Source organism: Gossypium arboreum, chromosome 6, assembly GCF_025698485.1.
Source record: "Gossypium arboreum isolate Shixiya-1 chromosome 6, ASM2569848v2, whole genome shotgun sequence".
Lineage (NCBI taxonomy): Eukaryota > Viridiplantae > Streptophyta > Magnoliopsida > Malvales > Malvaceae > Gossypium > Gossypium arboreum.
The window spans coordinates 140,703,529-140,725,503 of NC_069075.1; the positions used below are offsets into that span (position 1 = coordinate 140,703,529).

The window sequence follows — 21,975 nt, forward strand, 5'->3', positions numbered from 1 at the left end:
CGATTTTTATCATGTTAACCGTCACACCCTAAAATTAATCTATTTCTCTAAATATAATTAAAATAGACAAATTTTTCTATTTTTTAAATTTACATTCACCACTAATTTTGTATTTTTAATTACTATTAGAAAAATTAGTCTATATTATATTAATTTTAAAAATTAAATGAATTACATATTATAAAATCTTACAAAAATATTTAATTAAAATATATAAAGTGTCATGAAAGTTAACAAAAATTCTAATTGAAATATATATATAAAAGAAATTTGATAATTTATTTTTAGATATGATATAAACTTGATTCCGACCCAATCTAAAAATAAAGAATTTTAACATTAAATTACACTTAAGGTTATTAAACGATTAGTAAGCTTATGTTTTAGTCGTTTAACTTCAAAAAGTTACTAAATGTTCATTGAACTATTCAAAAGTTTTCTTTTAAATTACTAGGCTGTTAAAATCGTTGTTGTATTATAGCCTTCTTTATTCGCACTGCCTACACAAGTTGAAAACTGTTCTTACCTTTCTCTTCTCTCGTTTAGATTTTATTTTATGAACCAATTTTGAAAGTCATACATCTGTAAACCAAAAATCAAATAGCTTTCTTCTTCGATCCTTGATGATACTAATTGTCAGATCGGTTTGGATATAAGGTCTGTTCTTTTACTCGTCGACGGATACTGATCCATCATACCAATGGTCAAATTATAACTTAGAGCTCGCTAACCAAACTTTAAAAAGAATAAAAACTTAACAATCTAATAACTTAAAATAAAAAATTTCAAATAGCTCAATGACTATTTTATATCTTTTTAAAATTAAGCGATTAATACATAAACTTGTAGTTTACCCTGAAAATCAAATGAGGTCAAAATCATAACTGACAAAAGACGGCAAATAATGCAAAAGATAAATCAGTGACCAAAGTGTCTCTTCTCCATTACTGGTTATTCTATGATGTAGACTCCTATGACTTGGTCTTCTACGAGTAATTTTCTCACATTTTATATACAAGGAAATTTATGTGATCATATATACAAGAAAAACCCTTTACTATAAACATCCTTAAACCAAAACCATTTCTTGTCCACCCCCAAAAAAATGAATCAATCTCAAGGGAACGTGCCCTTCTCATGGGAAAACAAGCCTGGTATATCCAAAAAAACACCCCAATTATTACAATCCTTTAAAGAAGGTGATGATCATTACACTCTACAAAAAAAGCTACCACCACCTCCATGTCGACTAGAAAGCGCTAAGGTACCGATGCATGACATTGCAATCCCTCTCCCACCTTGTGTTTTTCAACCCCCTTTGAGAACTTGTTCAAAGGGAAGTGGTGTTGATGATAGTGATGACCCTTTTTTAGCAGCTTATAAAGAGTGTACCAAAGGGAGCAACAAAGGTAAAAAGGGAAGAGGGTGGTCTGTTTTGAAGAAGGGTTTCTTTAGTTTTGCTTGTAAAGGATCTTGTGGTGTTAGGGATGATAGTTTAGTTAGGGTTTCTCAACTTCCTATTGAGAGAGATATTGATTAATTCGGGTTTTTTTGAAGATGGAGGGTACTGTTTTTGTGAAGTTTGACTGGTTCAAAAGATGTTGTAGTGTGTGTGTCTGTGTGTGTTTTGAGTTTCTTGGAAGTTGTCTTAGTTTGTTTTCTTATTTTCTTGTATCACATGGCTTAAACTTTATTCCATGGACTTCTTTCATCTATATCTTAGTGTTATCCAGGTTATTTTTAGAATTGGATCGTTGATCGAATCAAACAAGTTATCGAATTGTCAGTTTTATCGTTTCTTTCGGTTTAATTAAATAAATTATTAATATTTCATAAAATAATTTGATCCATATTGATTATTGGTTTAACTAATTCAATACATTTCTTTAAACTGATAGCCTAATTGATTTCCGGACCAACTGGTCTAATTGTCTTGTCCTGTTCAAACAACCACGAGTGTTACTTGACTTAATATCACAAGTCAACCGAATATTATTTAAGTTGAAAATTGATTAAAAACTTGTTCCTTTTACAAATCAATGATTAATTTTATGTGAAGATATTATTATGTATAAAATCTATAAAATTAATTTAAACCCAAAATAAATCTAAAAAAAAATCTCACATGATGTGATTTATATCCAAGACACATGGTTTATAGATCTCAAATTTAAGATTTTAACCAAAACCTCGTTTGTTTTTATAACAAATATATTTTTATGTAAATTTTTACCCGCACCATAATCTAATAAGCTAAATATTAAAAGGTTCATCAAAATGAAAAAAAAAAATCATTATGCCCAAAATTTGAAATTTAATATTTTCTACTTTTAATTTTAAAATTTTAATTACTTTATTTGTCTGATTTAAAAATTAAAATTAATTGATATTATTATTGATAGATTTTCATCAAATTTGAGTTCTATAGCACTTACTCAAATTCAACAGAAGTCCATCTAACAATGTTAGGGAGACTAAATTTTTAAAATAAAAAGTAGAGGGATTAAATTTTAAAAGTTCAAAGAGTAGAAGATAGGAATGAGAATTAAACATTTTTTAACGTACAAGACGGGGTCAAAGGGTGGATTGATTGTTAGAGCTAGTTGGGTTTATGATTTGATGTCACAAAGTTGAAGCTGTTCAATCTTTGGTGTTTGATATAACCTAAAAAAATCAAAAGAAAAATCTGTAGAGTTCAAGACATTAATTTATTAGCAAAAATGGAGACCTCAATTTTCGAAAGAAAATAATTTCATTTTGCAAGGTTGAAAATATGCTTATAGGATAAGATGAGTGGACTCGTTGAAACCAAGCACAAGTCTCCTACTAAATTCCAAGATGGTAATGTATGATATTGGAATTTTAGTTTTTTCTTTAAAATTTTGGTGCATGACACTTATTTTTTATCTAAAAGAAAATTGACTCTTATTTTTTATTAGAAGTAAAATAGAAAATTTTAAAATTAATAAAGTTAAAGAGTAAAAAAGTTTTAGTGACAAATTTAAAAATTAATTAAGTCATTTTAAAATTTTAAAATTATTTAAAATTATAAAATTATAAAATTATAAAAAAGTTATTATTTTTATTAAAATTAACAATACCGACTTATTAAAATCTAATGATTATAATATTTTAATAAAATTTGACCCTACTCTTTTATTAGGTCAAGTATCATTATTTTTAAAAAATTATAATTTTTAGAACTTTTAAAATAAAATTTGATAATAATTTTGATAATTTTAAACATTAAAAGGGCTTAATTGATTTTGTTTTTTAAATTGTTACTAAGGCAACTCATAGGTCTAAGCTAAAACATGTACATAAATAAAGCACTAAAACAATTTAGCATGGAAGAATCCAATAAAGGATTTTTGTCTATGAGACATGAAATTTCTCTCTCAAAGGAAATATGTTCTTCAATGCCACAAGAAAGAGAAAGCATGAGTGGGATTCCATATGTATTTGCTGTTGAGTTTATCATGTATGTCATGTTATGTACTCGTTTAAATAATTCATATGTTTTAAGCATGATGACTAAGCATTAAGTAAATCCTGATGAATTTACTATTGGGTTTATTATGTATGTCATGCTATGTACTCGTTTAAATGATTCATATGTTTTAAGTATGACGAGTAAGCACTAAGTAAATCCCGATGAAGGTCATTAGACCACAGTTAAAAATATCTTCAAGTACATGAGAAGAACTAGTGATACATTATTGATGTATGGAGGTGAAAAAGAGCTAAGTGTAAAAGGTTACACTGACGCTGGCTTCCAACTCGATAATGACGATTCTAGATCACAATTGGATTGTCGATTTTGCTTTAATGGTGGTACAATAGAGGCCAAGTATATTGAAGCCAAATAGGCAACAAAAGAGGTTGTTTGGATTAAAAAGTTCATTACTTAACTCGGAGTTGTGTCTAGCACATTAAATGCTATAAGACTATATTTGTGGCAACAATGGAGCTATTGCACAAGCAAAAGAATCTAGATCTCACTTACACTCCAAACATATACTTAGACGCTTTCATCTCATTTGAGAAATTCTTGATCGAAAGGATGTAGAAATGTGTAAAGTACCAACAAATGATAACATCGTAGATTCACTAAACATATTTTTTGACAAAGCAAAAACATGATAGTCAAACTTGATTACTTGGTTTTGATACATGAGTGATCGGTCTTAGTGCAAATGAGAGATTATTGAAGTATGCCTAAAGACCAATCATAAGATGATTGTAGTAGTATACTTATTTACCTAGTTTATTAGTAAAGACATTGTCATTGTTATTTCCAATCTTTATTTTTGTGTATTAAATATATCGATTAATAATAATTTCGTATGAATAACATGATTATTTTGAAATATCGTTTGGGGAACAATAATGCATTGAGAGTAATACGTAATTGATTGAGTGACAAAATGTTGTTATGGATGTAGGATATCAAGTCAACACATCAGGATATGTTACAGGAACAGTGCTAGACTGACCCACCATGAGAATGTTTATTGGATTATTATGTAATTGTCATAGCAATTCTCATAGTGATAATGATATACATGATCATTAGACTTGGGCTCATCATAGTTTCAACTGCAAAAGTTATATACATTGACATAATCAAATGTCTTCACTAATTGATAATACTATAAAGATTGTTATTGAGTATCCTACGATCTATATAGTGAGATATGAAAGATCAAATTAGGATTTGCCCCTCTTACACACTGAGAATGATTTGTTGAGCCATTGATTGAGTAAGAATAAAAATACATGGCGTGCTCAAATGAAATGATATGATATACTAGACTTATTTGTTTGTCTTAGCATACTCAAGGTTCAAAACAATAAAAGTTTATACTAAACAAGTGTGATTGTTCCATGATTTGTGTTCAATTTAGATATCATGGACAAAGAGATTACTGTACAATAATGTTATCATAGAAAGCTTATGGCAGACTATGATTTCCTGTAACTTAAGTAGCAATTATGCATTATTAAATATTACTCACAATTTGAAATATTAGAAATATTTTAACAACAGTGCCAATGTTATAGGATCCTACAATATCATCCTTATGGTTGGAAAGATTGAAAATAAGCCCCAAACTTACTCGAACCGAAGTGTTTAGACGATTTATAAAATACAAGTTAAAAAATTATATTTACCCGATATTACATTTTAAAAAGTGGAAATGACTCAAAAGTTCTATATAAAGATATTTTTAAAAATATCATATAAAAGTTATTGATTTTTTACCAAATAATATTCAAAAGTAATAAAACAAACTTTATTTTATTAAAATAAGTCTAAAAGTTAAAAAAATTAATATGAAAAATCAAAAACTAAACTAAAATAAACAATCAAAAAAATCTAAAAAAAATCGATCGACCTGAACTAAACCGAACCGGTATTACTGGCTGTAACTCGAAAGAAACCATGGATCGGATTCTAGTGGAAGTGACCCGGAGAATACCGGGAGAGGTAAACTGCACTCGTCACCAAAAGGATATAATTGGCAAAACTGGTAATAAAACGAAAAAAAAAGAAGAAAATTTTACTTTTTAGTAAATTTTCCCCAAAAGGAAAAACAATTTTTTTCCACTCTACCCTTCAAAAAAAAAGAGAAGCATTTTTCTTCTCTTTTCCACCTATTCCTCTCTTAAACCCTAGCACCTAAAATTTCGACACTGAGATCCAAGCTTTCTCGCAAATTGAAACTCTTTTAATCTTCACTTAATATCTGTAAGTATTAATATTCCGATTTTAGCTTCCTTTTTTCAGTTTATTTTTCTACGATTGATTTAGAGTAAATTTGTTTCTTGGTATTTTCGGGTGTGGATAACTTGGATGCTGTCTCAGCTCTTTTTGGTGATTGTTAATAAATTAATTGATCCTTTTTGCAGGTATTTGAGGCAAACTTTGCATATGTTCTGGAATGGCTAACAATTCTCAACCCTCTAGTGCGCAGGTAGCCTGCTGATTAGGTTTAATTTTCTTGGCTTCATTTCTTTAATCTAGGATCTTAACTAAGATTATGTTGTCTTTTGTGGGTTAAAGCTTGGTTACTGATGCTAGGTTTTGTTCAAATTTATTAAAATTTAAGAACATAGCCTAAGGCTTTTCTATCGTTCTCCTTTTCTTCTTGGAAGTAGTTTGAAAGAACTTGAATGTATACATTACAAGCTATGATTTTGACAAGACTCTCTTGGTGGTACTGGCATTATTGTTTTCAATATTAGTGAGAAATGGGTGTTGTTTTTGCCCGAAGTACATAAGTAATCTCCTTTATTCTAGTTTTTTGATGAAGGTCTAAGATGTTTAAATTTGTTGGCTATCTTCTTTCTTTCCCAGCCACATTGGCCTCCTGCAGTTGGATCCATGGGTCCCCAAAGTTATGGCTCTCCGTTATCTTCACAGGTAGCTACTCTTTTTTCTTTTTACTCATTTTTATTAGATGGTTTTTAATCTTCTGAGAGCAATTTATTAGATGCTATGTGTGTGAAATTTTCCATTACAGTTTCGACCAGTGGTCCCAACGCAGCAAGGGCAACACTTTGTTCCAGCTGCTTCCCAACAGTTTCGGCCTGTTGGGCAGGTTCCTTCTCCAAATATTGGGATGCCAGCTGTTCAAAATCAGCAGATGCAGTTTTCTCAGCCAATGCAGCAGTTTCCACCCCGGCCAAATCAGCCTGGTCTTTCTACACCTTCACAACAGCCAATACAGGTACAATATGGTCAAACAAACAGGCCTCTTACATCTGAACCACCACAGTCACATCAATCTGCACCTCCTTTGAATAGTCATATGCCTGGTGTAGGAGCCCCTGGAGTGCCCCCTTCATCATATGGTGTATGACCTCATTCAAATGTTTCTATTTTCCCTTTAGTTAATATGTTACACAGCCTCTGATGTTTTTATATTCTCCCAGTTTGCGCCATCTTCATTTGGCTTGCCACAGAACAATGTCAGTGCACCGTCGCAGTTTCACCCTATGTCTCAAGTGCATGCACCTGTTGCTCCAGTTGCCGGGCAACCTTGGTTGTCAACTGGAAATCAGAATGTTTCACTTGCTACACCAACACAGCATACTAGCCAACAACCTCCACCTTCTTCTGCTGATACAGTAAGTCCTCATCCCTGGGATATAAAATAGTATGCTAAACAGAAATATAACGAGGTTATGCCTTGTCTAATTTTCGTTGTTTAATTCAAATGTTATATACTCTCTTCATTGTTTATTTGTTGATACAGTAAGTCCTCATCCCTGGGATATAAAATAGTATGCTAAACAGAAATATAACGAGGTTATGCCATGTCTAATTTTCTTTGTTTAATTCAAATGTTATATACTCTCTTCAGTGTTTATTTGTTGTGCTGATCAGAAACACGTTCAATTGATAAATTGAATTGTGGTGAGAACTTGCCTAAGAAGTACAAATTGTTAACTAAGGTGATCAGTCTTGAGGAGAAGACTGAGAGAGGAATATTAGAAGAAAAAGAGGACATATATAACCAAAATATAAATTTAAAAAGGAAAGGCCACGGAGCTTTAATCCTTTTGGACTTGTCCTATCTTCATCTTTTCTCCACGGTTTTACAATTGGATAATAAATACTTCAGTTTGTGCTTTTTTTCTCTTATCATAGCAGTTTATATGACATAGTAGCTTTTAGTGAATTTTTTCTTCAATGAGTACATATGAATTTTATGTACTTTTATGAGCTTTAGTTCCTTTTATCATTAGCTAGAATTTGGCATAAATTTATGTTATGAAAGTTTATCTTTTATCTTTTTCCTTTTTTGAAGAAATTCTGCAAACTCTTAAGTGATTTTTGGCTTTCTAGGCTAAGTTTTTTGTTTAGTCTTCTCTGTTTCTGTACGTTACATTTAAAAAGAAATCATATGTGCATTACATAATCTCAAATTGTGTCTTGTATAATGTTTTAATTTAGTTTGCATCTTGGAAGTTAGTTTGCATTGTATTTTGCATTTGTCCTTGCTGTTCCCATGTTACCATTCTATTAAATCTCATTGTTTTTTATTCTTCACTTTTTGCATACCAGAATGCAAATGTTCCTAGCCTTACTCCGCAATCTTCTGATTGGCAAGAGCATACATCAGCTGATGGAAGAAGGTAACATTATATAGTACCTCATAATTGTGATTTTTGCTCACGTTTTGCTATATATTTGGATTTTAACTTCTAGTACTTTCATGAGTTTGTGTCTAACTGTTTTACATATCTGCAGATACTATTACAACAAAAGGACAAGGCAATCTAGTTGGGAAAAGCCTCTGGAACTGATGACACCAATAGAGGTGAGGCATTTGAGCATCTGGTTGCTGTTTCTGCTGTTAAATTTTTATGCTCTATGATCTGTTAACCTTGAATTTGTTGTGATATGCTATTTATACAAATTGCCCCCTTTAATGGATGCTGAGACTGTAGCCATTCTTAACTTGTTAAAAAATGTTTTATGCGAATTCTTCTTTCTTTTGCGTCTTTTGGAATTGGTTTGTAGATGTCATGGCAAGTTGGAGAAATTTAACGACTGCTCTAAATGGTCACTTTGAGGGCGGGCCTTCACTTTTCTCAAGGCAGGCAACATTTTGCTATTTACATTTTGTTTATTATACGGGGAAATTTTTTTATGAGGAATGATTAGATATATAGACATTTAGGTGCCTTGTATTAACTGTTTTCAATTTTTTTCTTCATTTCCTGTGCTGTTAGTGAAGTTTTAGGATGGTAGTAATACATCCCTTCCCCCTCTTTACATGGCTATCTAATCTGCTTTTCAACTTCTGTCACCTCTATATATTTCTCCTTTTCTTTTCTTGTCTCTTTGGTAGTTCATGTATTTATCTAATCCTGTATCTTATGTTTTGTACAGTAATGAGTTTTATAGATTGGTGTAAGGAATGTGTCATGCTGTTTATCATGTATTTCTATCCAATCGAACTTCTTTGTTGTTTACTCTGGTTCTAGTTTAATAATGTTATTACTTGTTCCCTTTCTCCTCCTTTATGGTTTCATTGTTGCAAGCATATGTTTGTAGAGAGTTCCACAGGTACATATTGGCTACTGATTTCAGAGGTATGAGATGCTGGGTCAAAGGTTTTTGCTGTATTTATCAGTTCTTTTTGTTTTCATAATTGTTGCTGTGATTATGTAAAGGTTCCTTTGGAATAGAATTTGATGTTCAGTATATGTTTTTTTTGTTGGTCATATTGGCTCTACAATTTGTTTACTCATCCTTTTAGAGGTGCGAAGGAGGTAGTAATGTGAATTGACTTGGATGTTAAGGAATCCCTGAAAAATATATTTAAGTTTCTCATTTGGCATGGAAACATCCTCAAGATTTGGCCCTGTTAAAGGTTTTGCTATTTGCAACCGAAAAGTACAATTTAGATTTAGGTTCAATTTGGGACCTGGAGGAAGATGGATTTTGTTACTTTTTAACTAAATGAGATGTTAGCTTGCACTTTTAGATGATATTATCGGTATTTAAGTTAAGACTTCTAGATGAATCCGAGCACATTCATGAGGTGAAAAAGAATTTGGAGGTAAATTGAGCCAAATTCTCACTCAGAGATAACTGTTCCTTCTCTCTGTTAGTTTTGACTAGAGTTAAATAATTTTGATATTAGGATCATAGTACAGACTGTTGCTGGAGGTTCTTTGACCTACATTGATCCTAGCCGAGTAGAGCAGTCTGGTACTGGTTCTAGCATAGCTGTCGTGTGAGCAAAAACTTTGGCTTGCCCATGGGCTAACTTATTGCAATGGCTGAGTTGTTTAGTTGACATTTCCTTTACCTTTTCAGGTTTGGACTTTTACAATTGAGACCATTGTGTGTACTAGTGTTATCTTTTACCATGATAGAATAGTTGCATATACACTCATCCTCTTCCCTTCGAGGAGTCATATGGATGAAACTAACAATCTTTCTTAACAAGGTCATGTATATTTATATTTGTTCCATCTTCATATGCTTGGGTGCATTGTTGGCAACTTCCTTGGTGAGCTTACATTGACTGATATAATACCACTCCTTGGTATAATCATGATGTTTTCCTGAAATTCTTTTCATTACTACTTTCACTTCTTTACTTAATTATTGATTTTTCTGTAACAGAGAGCTGATGCATCCACTGTTTGGAAGGAATTTACAACTCCAGAGGGGAGAAAGTATGTTTGAGCTCTGTTTTACGCTTTTATTTATCATTCACATTTTCCCCCCACAGAATATTGTTAGATGCCCTATTGTATCCACCTTTTTCTTGTCTGTTAAAATTTTATTTGCATGAGCAATATGTGATCAAGAGATTGCTTTTGAAGGTATTACCACAACAAGGTTACAAAGGAGTCTAAGTGGACAATACCTGAGGAGTTGAAGGTTCATCCTTGTGATTTATTGTTACCGTATCTTTACCTGGTAGGCTGGCACTTTGCCTATCTGACATTATTTTTAAATGTTTAATTCCAGTTAGCTCGTGAGCAAGCTCAAGCAGCAGCTAGCCAAGGAACCCCATCAGGTTCAGGAGTGGCTCCTCAAGCTCCAGTTGCTACTGCTGTCTCTGCAGCTGAGACACCTACTACAGCTATTCCTGTGAGCTCCAACACTTTGCAGGATTCAAGCCCAGTTTCAGTTACGCCTGTTGCTAATCCTTCACCTACTTCAGTATCTGGACCAACAACAGGTCCTGTTGCACAATCAGCTGCTATGAGTGCAACTGGGGTTCAACTCCCTGTTGTGTCTGTGACACCTGTACCTGCAGTCCCCTCCAGAGGTTCCACTGTCCCTGCTCCTTCTGTCGGTGCTAACACAGCAGTCACGTATGGACATCTATTGATCTTTTATTTAATTTTTCAGTGATTCAATAATGTTGTTGAAATTAACTGCATCATTCTGTATCCTCACTCCAGAAGAAGCTCAGAAACTACATCAACTCAAGACACTATGCATTTTGCAGATGGAGCTTCTGCTCAGGACATTGAGGTATTCACATTTGTTGTTTCAATTCACAGCTCCCTTCTTTCGTTTGACCATTTCTTGGAGAGGCAAAATGATCTTTTTAAGAGTTCTTTTCTATTTTTGGAAAAAAATAGTTACTACCTACCATTGTTGGCTGGTCTATTTGGCAAATTGTAGATGCACACTTCCAAATACGTTGGCAGTGGGATGTTTTTCGTATTTGTATTTGTTTTTTTGTTTAAAATATTTTTAATTTGTTTTTTCTTTTAGGAAGCTAAAAAGGGGATGGCAACGGCTGGAAAAGTTAATATGACTCCAGTGGAAGAGAAGGTTCCAGATGATGAGCCTTTAGTATATGCAAATAAGCTGGTAACGTTCCAAAGACATATCACTTTTTTTTTTTTTTTTTTTTGTCTTATCAGTTAAGTTTTGTTCTTTCTTTTCCCCTAAAGACAGGGAGCTTTGATGCCAATTAGGCAATCGACCGGATGAATGGCAGTTCATTTATATGTTTTCTTACCTAAATTTTTTTTTCAGGAGGCAAAAAATGCTTTCAAATCACTCCTTGAATCTGCAAATGTGCAATCTGATTGGACTTGGGAGCAGGTACTCTTGCTTCATCTTTTGCCTTCCTGCCAGCTTTGTTCTTTCAGTATGTTTGTTTCTTCTGACATTGATAATTTCTTCCAGACAATGAGAGAAATAATTAATGACAAAAGATATGGTGCTCTGAAGACACTTGGTGAACGGAAGCAAGCCTTTAATGAGGTAAATGGTAACCAGTAGTCTTATAGTTGCGGTTGTGTGGTATCACTTTGTTATACATGTCATAGAATTGCTATAAGTTTGTCTTACTTCACTTAATTTATTTTCTTCTGTAAATCAATGTTTGGGGTTAAATAAAAAATTATCTGATTATGTTCTGACAAATTGATATCATTAATAGTATTTGGGTCAAAGAAAGAAATTAGAGGCTGAGGAAAGGCGCATGAGACAGAAGAAAGCTCGAGAAGAGTTTACAAAGATGTTGGAAGTATGTTGCATGAAGTTCATATTATCTTCTCTTCTTGTCTCTATTTACGTTTTTATTTGGCCTAATGCTTTCTTGTTGCTCTGATTTCTTTCCAGGAGTCCAAGGAACTAACATCATCAATGAGATGGAGGTTGAGATTTTTCTCTATGTTTTGGGGAAATTAGATTTGTTATAGCCTCATTATTAAATGTTGAAACTGTTCAATATTCTAACTAAGCTTTAACCTGTTCAGCAAAGCTCAAAGTTTGTTTGAAAATGATGAACGGTTTAAGGCTGTTGAACGAGCCAGAGATCGGGAAGATCTCTTTGAAAACTATATAGTGGATCTTGAGAGGAAGGTAATAGTTTCATACTTCTTGCAGTTTTTGCAGATGTACAATTTCTCATGTATAATTGGGTTTTGGTCTGTGGATGTCGTGACAAGATATAGTATGCCTAGGTGCTGTCTGTAGAATAAAAACCTGTGAATTCCACCTTGTTCCTCATCTGTCAGTCATATGCCTTCAGCAAGATTAATATTTATGGATGGTTACTTTTTCAATCAAATTTTGCCTTGGGAGTAGTAGCTTCCAAATACAAGTTAATTGATAGTCTGCTAATTCAGTCTGTAAAACAGTTTGGCCATTTTTGTATAACTTACGAAAATCATTGGTTCAGATTTTGATTTCTTTGACTTTGAAACATTTTACTGCTTCTGTTTCTAACACATATTATCACTGGTATCCTGCTAATTTCTGCCACAAATTTGACTGTTATTTCTGTGAAGTATGATGGGTCAGACATCAAATAAAGGTTCATGAGTGAAAAAAAAAAAAAAAGATTCATGCATGCAGATTTGTGATTTCTAGTTTCAATATATTTTGCATCTGCTTTATCAGTTGGTATTCATTATGGCTAAATGGAAGTTTTGGAGGATTATGCATTGTATTACTATATTCATTGGTGAATATCCAAGCAAAAAATTAAACCTATTCAAAATCGTAATCTTGTTATTTAATGCAGGAAAGGGAATATGCTGCAGAGGAAAAAAGGCGGAATATAGCAGAATACAGGAAATTTCTGGAATCCTGTGACTTTATTAAGGTACAACATTTACAAAAGAAGATTGTTATTTGTTCTGCTTGTAAAGGTCATTAGCTTGATTTCTTTTTTTCCTGAACTTCTTTCAATTTGCAGGCAAACAGCCAGTGGCGGAAAGTTCAAGATCGCTTAGAGGATGACGAAAGATGCTCACGTCTTGAAAAAATTGACCGCTTGCTCATATTCCAGGACTACATTCATGACTTGGAGAAGGAAGAAGAGGAAAAAAAGAAGATGCAAAAGGTAGAAGTACTTTTTATGATTATTAATTTGCTACTGATCTGTGTTCTTACCTTTTTTCTTCTGTCAAAATTTAGGAACAACTGAGACGTGCTGAGCGCAAAAACCGTGATGCATTTCGTAAGCTAATGGAAGAAAACGTTGCCGATGGCACTCTTACGGCTAAAACTTATTGGCGAGATTATTGTTTAAAGGTTTTTATCTATTTTAACTTGTTTTATAGTAAGAGTGGCTTTAACCAATGCGTGTTTTGCTATTTTTCAGCAATAGCTTTTGCTTAGTCTCTTTGTTTTATGCTTTGTAGGTGAAAGAATTGCCTCAGTATCTTGCTGTTGCATCTAACACCTCAGGTTCAACTCCAAAAGATTTGTTTGAGGATGTTGCTGAAGAATTAGACAAACAGGTGTGTGCCACCTCAGATATGTTCTGTGAGAAGTGTCCATTTTCCTCTTGTTTCCATTATATTTTTGCTCAAGCAGGAAAAATTTCATGTTTCTGATGGTTTCTTTTGTACATTGATAGTATCATGAAGACAAAACCCGCATAAAAGAAGCAATGAAGACAGGGAAGGTAGGATACTATATTTAAGTCGCTGGTTCTTGCTTGGTGCTTTCTTGTTATTGAATCCCTTGGCTTTCCCTCAGGTTACTATGGTTTACTCATGGACATTTGAAGACTTCAAGACTGCTATTTCAGAAGATGTTGGTTCCTCATCGATATCGGATATTAACTTAAAGGTACTTCTGTTGCAAGGGAACACATGTTTTCAACAACAAAAAAGGAAGGGATTGGGGGAAAGGAAAAGAAGGAAGCCCTAACCTCTTGTAGATTTTTTATGGAATTAAATGAAACCCTCCTAGAACACTTTATCTGATTAGAGTCCTTGTACTTTATAATTTAATCAGATGTTTAGAGCTTCAAAACAGTGTTTGATAAGATGTTGATAAGTTGGTTGGTTGTTTTAGCATTTTGTTCACTTCATTTATTAGATTAATGAAGTATACAGCTTGTGGCTGAACGTTGATAAGTTTATTCTTTACTTGTTCACAGCTTGTGTATGATGAGCTGCTCGAGAGAGCCAAGGAGAAGGAGGAGAAAGAGGCTAAAAAGCGTCAACGTCTAGCCGATGACTTCACTAGACTATTACATACATATAAGGTCTGTTATACTTTTTTTGAAGACAAATGGGCAGTATAGCTTTTGTAAACTTGTTTAATTTCTAGTCCTGCTTCTTTGCAGGAGATAACCGCTTCTTCTAACTGGGAGGAATCGAAACCACTTTTTGAAGAAAGCCAAGAATACAGGTATTTCACCCTTATCTTTGCATTAAAGATAAACAACCGTTTGTTTATCATTTTTCTCACTTTTATGATTCTTTCCTCCTTTGTTGGTTTCTTGCCATGTTTTTTATTAGATCAATTGCGGAAGAAAGCTTTAGGAGAGAGATCTTTGAGGAATACATTACACACTTACAGGATAAAGCTAAAGAAAAGGAGCGTAAACGAGAGGAGGAAAAGGTTTGTGAATCTTTAACTATATTTCCAAGTAGTTGGTTAAAATTTTCATATATTCATAAAATACCTTTGATATCGCTTCACTCTTTGGTCACCATGAAGTAAGTTTAGTTGGTTTTAAACTTTATGTATATGAAGTGCATGAAATAATACAAGCACAGTTGCATAGTTTTTTTGAGTTTTCCCTCTAATTTTCTTGAATCATTATCTCCACTTCATATTTGCATAAAATCATAGGTTTCTTCTAAACTGAAAGAAGTTTTATCTGGTTGTTTTCAGGCTAAAAAGGAGAAAGATAGAGAAGAGAAAGATAAACGGAAAGAGAAGGAGAAGGAGAGAAAGGAGAAGGAAAGAGAACGGGAGAGGGAAAAAGGTAAAGACCGAACTAAAAAAGATGAAACAGATAGTGAGAATTTAGATATATCTGACAGCTACGGCCATAAAGAGGAGAAGAAAAAGGAGAAGGAAAAAGACAGGAAACACCGTAAACGACATGCTGCTGATGATGGGAGTTCTGACAAGGATGATAGAGAGGAGTCAAAGAAGTCTCGTAGACACGGTAGCGACCGTAAGAAATCTAGAAAGGTATATCTACCTATCTATCCGTTGATGATAGTACTTACATGTTTGTCCAACTAAGCCTTAACTGTTCTTCCAATGTTTCCTTGGCAGCATGCTCACTCACCCGATTCTGACAGTGAAAGCCGACATAGAAAACACAAGAGAGATCACCGTGACGGCTCACGCCGAAACAGTGGTTACGAGGAGCTGGAAGATGGCGAGCTCGGTGAGGATGGTGAAATCCAGTAGTGTTTCCTATTCTCATCTAAAAAGCTAAGTAAACAAGGTTGGGAAATAAACTAGTACTTAAATGATTTTACTGCTACATTGTTGTATTTTGTAAACCAAGTCATCTACAACTCTAATCACATTTTAACTTTTTAGCCTTTTCTACACAGGCAAAAATATAAAAAAAAAAATTTCACCAAGTTAGTAAAAATTAGATTTTGTAGTCATTCACACATCAGAAGCAAACTGTTGGCTTTATACAAAGATTTGGTCTTTTGGTTGAATGCATGTGATTATTTTTAATATTATTATTTGTCTTTACTTAAAAATCACTCTGTTTTGTATTGGAATTTTCCATCTTTATTAAGAGAGCATCTAAGAGGTACAATTTCCTTTCCTTGACGCTATTTTGACTTTGATATACAGTTTTGTTGGCTTTAGAAAAATGTCTTGAGTGCTGCCCTGTGTTTTGTCATAATGTAATGTGCATTTATTGTGTTACCTATGGTCCCTCCTTTTCTCTATTTATTATACATATAAAGGATTTTACGTGGTGATTTTTAATCTGGTCGTTTCTATTGAATGAATTATTAGAAATATCATACCTTTATTCTGGATTGATATTTTGGCTGATTTTTAATTCAACTAATTTGACTGGTTTTACTATATTATTCTGCATTTTGAGCAATGTTTTGGGACAATCGTAATCCTTTTTTTAGTGGAGTAATTAAGAAAAATTACCAAAAGAATGTATAATTAAGAGGTTGGTAGACCTTCAAAAGCTTGACTAATTGTAATTTTGTATAGAGGTTTAATTACTAGTTTGATCAGATTGGCGGTATCCGATGATTAATCGAATATCTGAAGTTAATCACAAAAAAAGAAAGGTACTTTTTACTTTATGGTGGGTTGTATGTCAACCTCAATGGATCAAATCCATCATTTAATAAAAGCTCCAACACTATGGTTCAATCATTTATTATATTATTTCTCAAAAAGAATATCATTAATTATATTCAATTAAATTTCGGTTCAATCATTAATATATTATTTTTCCCTTTGTCAATTATGGATGGCATTCAAGTGCTGCACTATACAAGCAAACAACAAATTCTTTTTTTTTTTTTTTGTGTGCTGGAATTCTGGGTAATTTGATTTTTTATTTGATTAATTTTGTTTAAATTTTTTTGGGTTAGGTCATTATAAGTTAATATCATTTTAGGGTTTGGTCATTTCAAGTTGAAATAATTTTAAATTATTTATTCGAGCCATTTTTAGTTGAATTATTTGGGGTTCAAAACCTTTTTTTAATACGAGACAATGTCAAGTTCAAACCAACTCAAGTTTAGGTTGGTCTAGTTTATCGTCTTTCTATGATTATATTAAGTTGGGTCTAATTTGTATTTTGACCAACTGAATTGGGTTTAAATTTGGATCAAAATTAATCGAGGTAAAAAACCATCATGTTATATCAGAAGGTGCTTTTATTATTGAAACCATTAAATAACACATCAAATCTTATGTAACTAAATTTAAAATTAAATATTTTTAAAAATAAGACATTGCAGATATAATTTTTAAAAGTAAAAACTAAAAAATAAAAAGATTAAGAATTTTACAACATTCATTTTTATTAAAATTTTCATTTTAAATTTTGTTGTATAGACCCGATGTACAAGATAACAGTTAAATTAACGATTTTAATAACAATAGGACTTGATTAGTATAATATCAATAGTTTAAAGATGTTTGATGCAGTTAACTCCTTTAATAATATATTTATTAATTTCTATCATTATGCAATAAATCTAAAGAGAGGAAAGAAGATTAGAAGAAGCACATAAAATCAAAATAGTAATTGGAAATTAGAAGCAAAGCAAAACCAAAATTACATTCATGTTATGTTATCTAACAAAATCAATCCATCAATCATATCCATAACAACATCACTTATAAGCTCTTCAACAATGGCATTTCCAATACATATCCCCATCTCCTTTTTATATGATTCAATCTCAAAACCCTCCCATTCTTGCTTTGTTTCAATTACATCCAATTCCAACATCTCTTGTATGTTTGTTTCATCCCCACGTTGTTTTCCCCATCCTTTTATTTTCTCACAGATAACATTCCCAATCTCTTCTGACCCTAAATACCTTTTCCCTTTCCCTTCTTTCATACAGCCATTGTTATGATCCACAAGCTCTCTTACACAGTCTAACAGTAGCTGCTTTGTTTGCTGTAATACCCTTTTTGACATTGAAAATGGTGATGAACCACTTGACTGTTCTGAATCTGTTGTTTGTAGAAGCAAATTCCATAGTGTAGCTGATAATATTGATTCCTCTGTTATTAACTTGGGCCAAATGAAGCTTTTCTGCATTGTATTGGAACCTGTTTTTAATTTAAACCATGAGGGTTAGTATTTTTAGTAATTGAATTTAGGACCTGAACTTGGTAACTTTTCCCACATTGGGGCTTTATTATTATATTTTGTCTAAATTAGTCCCAGAACTTGACAATTATGTCCAACAAGGCTGAACTTGAAAAAAATAGTTCAAACCCTAACTTGGAAATAACTGCCTACTTCAAACCTTCATATAGAACATGGGAATAATTGCCAAATTCAGAGACTAACTTAAAAAAAGAAATTTTAAGTCTTAATGTGGGAATAGTTGCTTAGTTCAAACCTATAATTGTCAAGTTTAAGCCCTAATGTACATGGAAATAGTTGTCGAATAATTGTTTAGGGACTAACTTGGACAAAAAAAGTTTAAGCCCTAATATGGAATAGTTGCCAAGTTCAGGGATCAACTTGAATAAAAAAAATTCAGACTCCAATGTAAGAAAAATTGTCCAGCTCAAATTTGATGTGAGAGCAATTGCCTAAGTTTATGGTCTTACTTGGACAAAAAATAGATTAGACCTCAGTATGGGAAAAGTTGCCAAATTCAGACTAAATAATGATTTAACCCTTAATTTAAAATCAGATCAAAATTGGGTGTCGAAGAGATGAACCTGTGGAAGTAGACATAGCTTCTAATACTGATTGTGGACTGTGTTGCTTAGTATCTTCCATGTTTGTATCTACAACAGCTTTTTCTGCCATTTTTGAAGACATTGATGATGATGATGCTTCTTCTTCATCTATGTCACTATCTGAGCTTGAATTACACAGTGCTGAGCAAGAAAATGTATCTGTCTTTCCATCTTCATCATTGGGATTATTGGTTCTTCTTAACCCTTTGCTTGTAAAGAATTTGTTACATGGTATAAGTTTAAGTACCTTGGGGATGTGTTGTGGGATACCCTTTTTGGTCTTGTTTTTGGTTGAACCACCATGGATGGGAGTTAAGTTCTTGGCACCACACCCTTTTTCTGAAAGGTAAACTTCTAAGATAAAAGGCTCTTGTTGTTCTTCAAGGAGTTCACCCAGTTGTCTTGCAGGCTTGGATGGTATGGTCCTTGAGGCCATGTGAGCTGAAAAGATGATTGAAAAAACTCGAAAAAAAGTGGAACAAAATGAAGATAAGGTGTTGCATATGCAAGACCTTAGGCATTAAATGGGGGAAAACATGGATATCTATCAGTTTGGGAATGTAAAATAACAGAGAACAGATGGAAGAATGGGGTATTTAAGGCCATGAAAGTGAAAGAAAGAGAGAAAGGTTATATAGCTTATTTTTCTCACGCTCGTGTCACACACATGGATATTGTATATGATAATTACAATCATTTTAGTATTTAAACTTGGATTTTAAATTTTGATGATACGATTATTGTTATCAGAACAATGTTAGGTTAGTTAGTTGAATCAATTGGATTGAGAATCGATTGATATAACAATACAAATAAAAGAATTGAACCGATCATATTGAAAATTGCTTAAAATTGTTAAAAATCGAAATTTGGGACAAAAATTGACTGTTGAATAGGTTTAATAATATTTTATTTTTAGCTTTTTAGATCTTTATGAATTTATTTATTATTGTTGATTTAACAATTGAACTGATTGAATTAGGAATCAGTGGTTTAACTGATTTAATAATCCGTTTGATTATAAACACTCGATGCAAGACTTTGAGATTATACCACATCATTACTTAAAAATTTATATAACTTTTTTAATTTTCAAGTGATGATATGATACGATATTAAAGTGTCATATCATTAAACTTTTATATTTTTTAAGTTTAAAAGTCAAAATGAACCTAATTATTAAGTTCAAGCGATAAAGTGAATTAGAAAAAAAACATAAATACCAAAATGAATTTAATCATCAACTTTAAATGTCAAAAAATTATATTATTCTAAATTAAAACATAATCTGTATCTTACACTTACACTCGAGTTGGAGTAATATATAGGGAATATAAGCCTTCTAATCCTATCATCTTCAAGGGTTTTGTTTTTGTTTCATTTTGCCTTTTGTCTTTTTTTAATCCCTCTCAGAATAGTTTTTTTGTTTTTGGTATTTAATTTGGTCCCATAAGGACTTTGTTTCTTTTTGACTTAGCCAAAGGCAAGTTGAATGCTAGAACCTGGTCTGAAATTGGCTCTGTACTCTATTTGTTTTTACTTATAAAACTAGTCTCACATCATATATATATATATATATATATATATATATAAACATACATACCTTCCTATGTATGGACCTCCATTTCCTATTAACTCAAGGGTGTGCATTCAGGCAGTCCATATCATAAGGTTTCATTGTTCATGACATTACAATCAGCATTTATTAGCTTAATGTCTTTCATTTTGTCTTTGGTTGTCCTATCAGTCACACATGATTTTATAGTAGAAACGGATGCAATTTTTTATAGAAGAAACACTTTGCTTTTTGATTTAATGCGTAAGGAATAATTTACTTAATCTTTGAGCAAAGTGAGCAAAATGCAATTCGACTCTTAATACAAAGACTTTTATGACATTTTTACCCAAAGGCATGCATTTAGGTGGTCCACGTCGTATGGTTCATTGTTTGTAACATTACAATATGCATTTGTGAGTTTCATGGCTTTCATTTTGTCCCCTGGCTGTTCTGTCAATCATGTCTTGATTTAATAGTAGAAATGGATAGAATTTTTAATGAAATAACCACTTTGCTTTTTTATTTAACATGTTAGGATTAATGTGCTCATTTTTTAAGTAGAGGGAGCAAAATGCAATTCAACTATTAGTACAAGGGTTTCCATAATATTTTACCCAAAGGCATGCATTCAAGTTCATTATTTATAACATTTACAATCTGCATTTGTTAGCTTAATGGCTTTCATTTTGCCCCTTAATTTCTCTATTAGTCACATTATCATTTAATAATAAAAATAAATAAAATTTTTAATAGAAGATTCAGGTTACTCTTTAAATTAACACACATGAATTAATTTATCTATTTATTTAATAGAAAACAAAATAAATTTTAACTTTTACAAATACCTCCACAATAATTTTAGCCAAAGTACGTGCAGTCAAACAGTCCATGTAATATGGTTCATTGTTCATAGCATTTACAATATTCATTTGAGAACATTGTGACTTTCATTTTCATTCTTTTCGTTGTCTTTTTATGAAATGATTTGAGGGAGGCCCCAGTAATAACATGATTTCTGTTTATAAAGTAAAAAAAAAGTAAATTAAATCCAAGGTCACTAAACTATTAGTACGTTTATATTTTGGTTACTCAACTTAAAAAAGTTACAAAATAGTCATTACACTAATACACTTAAATGAAAATTTTTCAATAGTTCAATGATTATTTTGTAATTTTTTAAAAATGAGTGACCAAAACATAAACCTACAAATAGTTTAGTGACCTTAGAAATAATTTACCCAAAAAAGTGGGAGCATCTTTTACTTGGGGATTTGGTTTATCAGAAAATCAGAAAGGTATGGATTCAGGGTTTCCGGAAAGGAGAATCTATGTTATTTATACTGTTATGGAATTACTTGGATAACAATTTAACCCCTTTTTTTACTCTTTGTTTTGTATTGTTGTGTTATGGTTTTGGGGATTGGGGTTTTTCAGATTTTAAACTTTTGTTAGATGGATTGATTTGATAAAATAATAGAATTAAGCTAATTGGGAAAAAAAAAATTGAAACCCATTCCATAGATATTTCAATTAGGTGAGTAGGGTTGGCTTTAGATTACATCAATTTGAATTAGTTGAATTTGAATTTTAAAATTTTCAAGTAAGTTTAGTTAGTATCGTTTTAATTTCGGGTCATTTAGATTTGAGGCTTATGTTAGCTGAGTCAAATTCGAATTATTTTGAGTTCAAATTATTTCGATAAGGACGAAGCCCATATTATTTTTTTGGGAAA

General features: G+C 32.1%; 2 protein-coding genes across 3 annotated transcripts; one reads left to right on the forward strand and one right to left on the reverse strand.

Moving 5' to 3' along the window:
• The first annotated feature begins 5,579 nt into the window (after positions 1 to 5,579).
• On the forward strand, positions 5,580 to 15,930 carry LOC108486291 (pre-mRNA-processing protein 40A). 2 transcript variants are annotated; one of them, XM_017790262.2, is made up of 28 exons: positions 5,580 to 5,752; positions 5,914 to 5,978; positions 6,362 to 6,427; positions 6,528 to 6,860; positions 6,940 to 7,134; positions 8,075 to 8,145; positions 8,261 to 8,330; positions 10,151 to 10,203; positions 10,354 to 10,411; positions 10,502 to 10,851; positions 10,942 to 11,014; positions 11,261 to 11,359; positions 11,528 to 11,596; positions 11,681 to 11,758; positions 11,937 to 12,023; positions 12,119 to 12,153; positions 12,256 to 12,361; positions 13,026 to 13,106; positions 13,200 to 13,346; positions 13,421 to 13,537; positions 13,648 to 13,746; positions 13,866 to 13,913; positions 13,988 to 14,080; positions 14,394 to 14,501; positions 14,583 to 14,647; positions 14,758 to 14,860; positions 15,137 to 15,442; positions 15,530 to 15,930. In XM_017790262.2, the coding sequence occupies exons 2-28, from the start codon at positions 5,946 to 5,948 to the stop codon at positions 15,665 to 15,667; spliced, it is 3,081 nt and encodes a 1,026-aa protein (XP_017645751.1). In that variant the 5' UTR covers positions 5,580 to 5,752; positions 5,914 to 5,945; the 3' UTR covers positions 15,668 to 15,930. The 2 variants fall into 2 exon arrangements, with proteins under 2 accessions (XP_017645751.1, XP_017645752.1); XM_017790263.2 differs by having other exon boundaries at positions 5,581 to 5,752; positions 6,528 to 6,734.
• A 1,581-nt stretch (positions 15,931 to 17,511) lies between these two features.
• Positions 17,512 to 19,310, reverse strand: LOC108484665 (uncharacterized). The gene is made up of 2 exons (XM_017788538.2): positions 18,665 to 19,310; positions 17,512 to 18,040 (listed from the first exon to the last, which is right to left on the reverse strand). Exons 1-2 carry the CDS (start codon positions 19,119 to 19,121, stop codon positions 17,541 to 17,543), a joined length of 957 nt encoding a protein of 318 aa, XP_017644027.1. The 5' UTR covers positions 19,122 to 19,310; the 3' UTR covers positions 17,512 to 17,540.
• Positions 19,311 to 21,975: the final 2,665 nt, after the last annotated feature.

Coding starts and splice junctions, on each gene's coding strand:
- LOC108486291 (XM_017790262.2), top strand. CDS start 5,946: ATGGCTAACAATTCTCAACCCTCTAGTGCGCAG. Junction 6,428..6,527: donor GCTCTCCGTTATCTTCACAG/GTAGCTACTCTT, acceptor TTTCCATTACAG/TTTCGACCAGTGGTCCCAAC. Junction 13,914..13,987: donor AAGCAATGAAGACAGGGAAG/GTAGGATACTAT, acceptor GCTTTCCCTCAG/GTTACTATGGTTTACTCATG.
- LOC108484665 (XM_017788538.2), bottom strand. CDS start 19,121: ATGGCCTCAAGGACCATACCATCCAAGCCTGCAAGACAACTGGGTGAA. Junction 18,041..18,664: donor AGCTATGTCTACTTCCACAG/GTTCATCTCTTC, acceptor AATTAAAAACAG/GTTCCAATACAATGCAGAAA.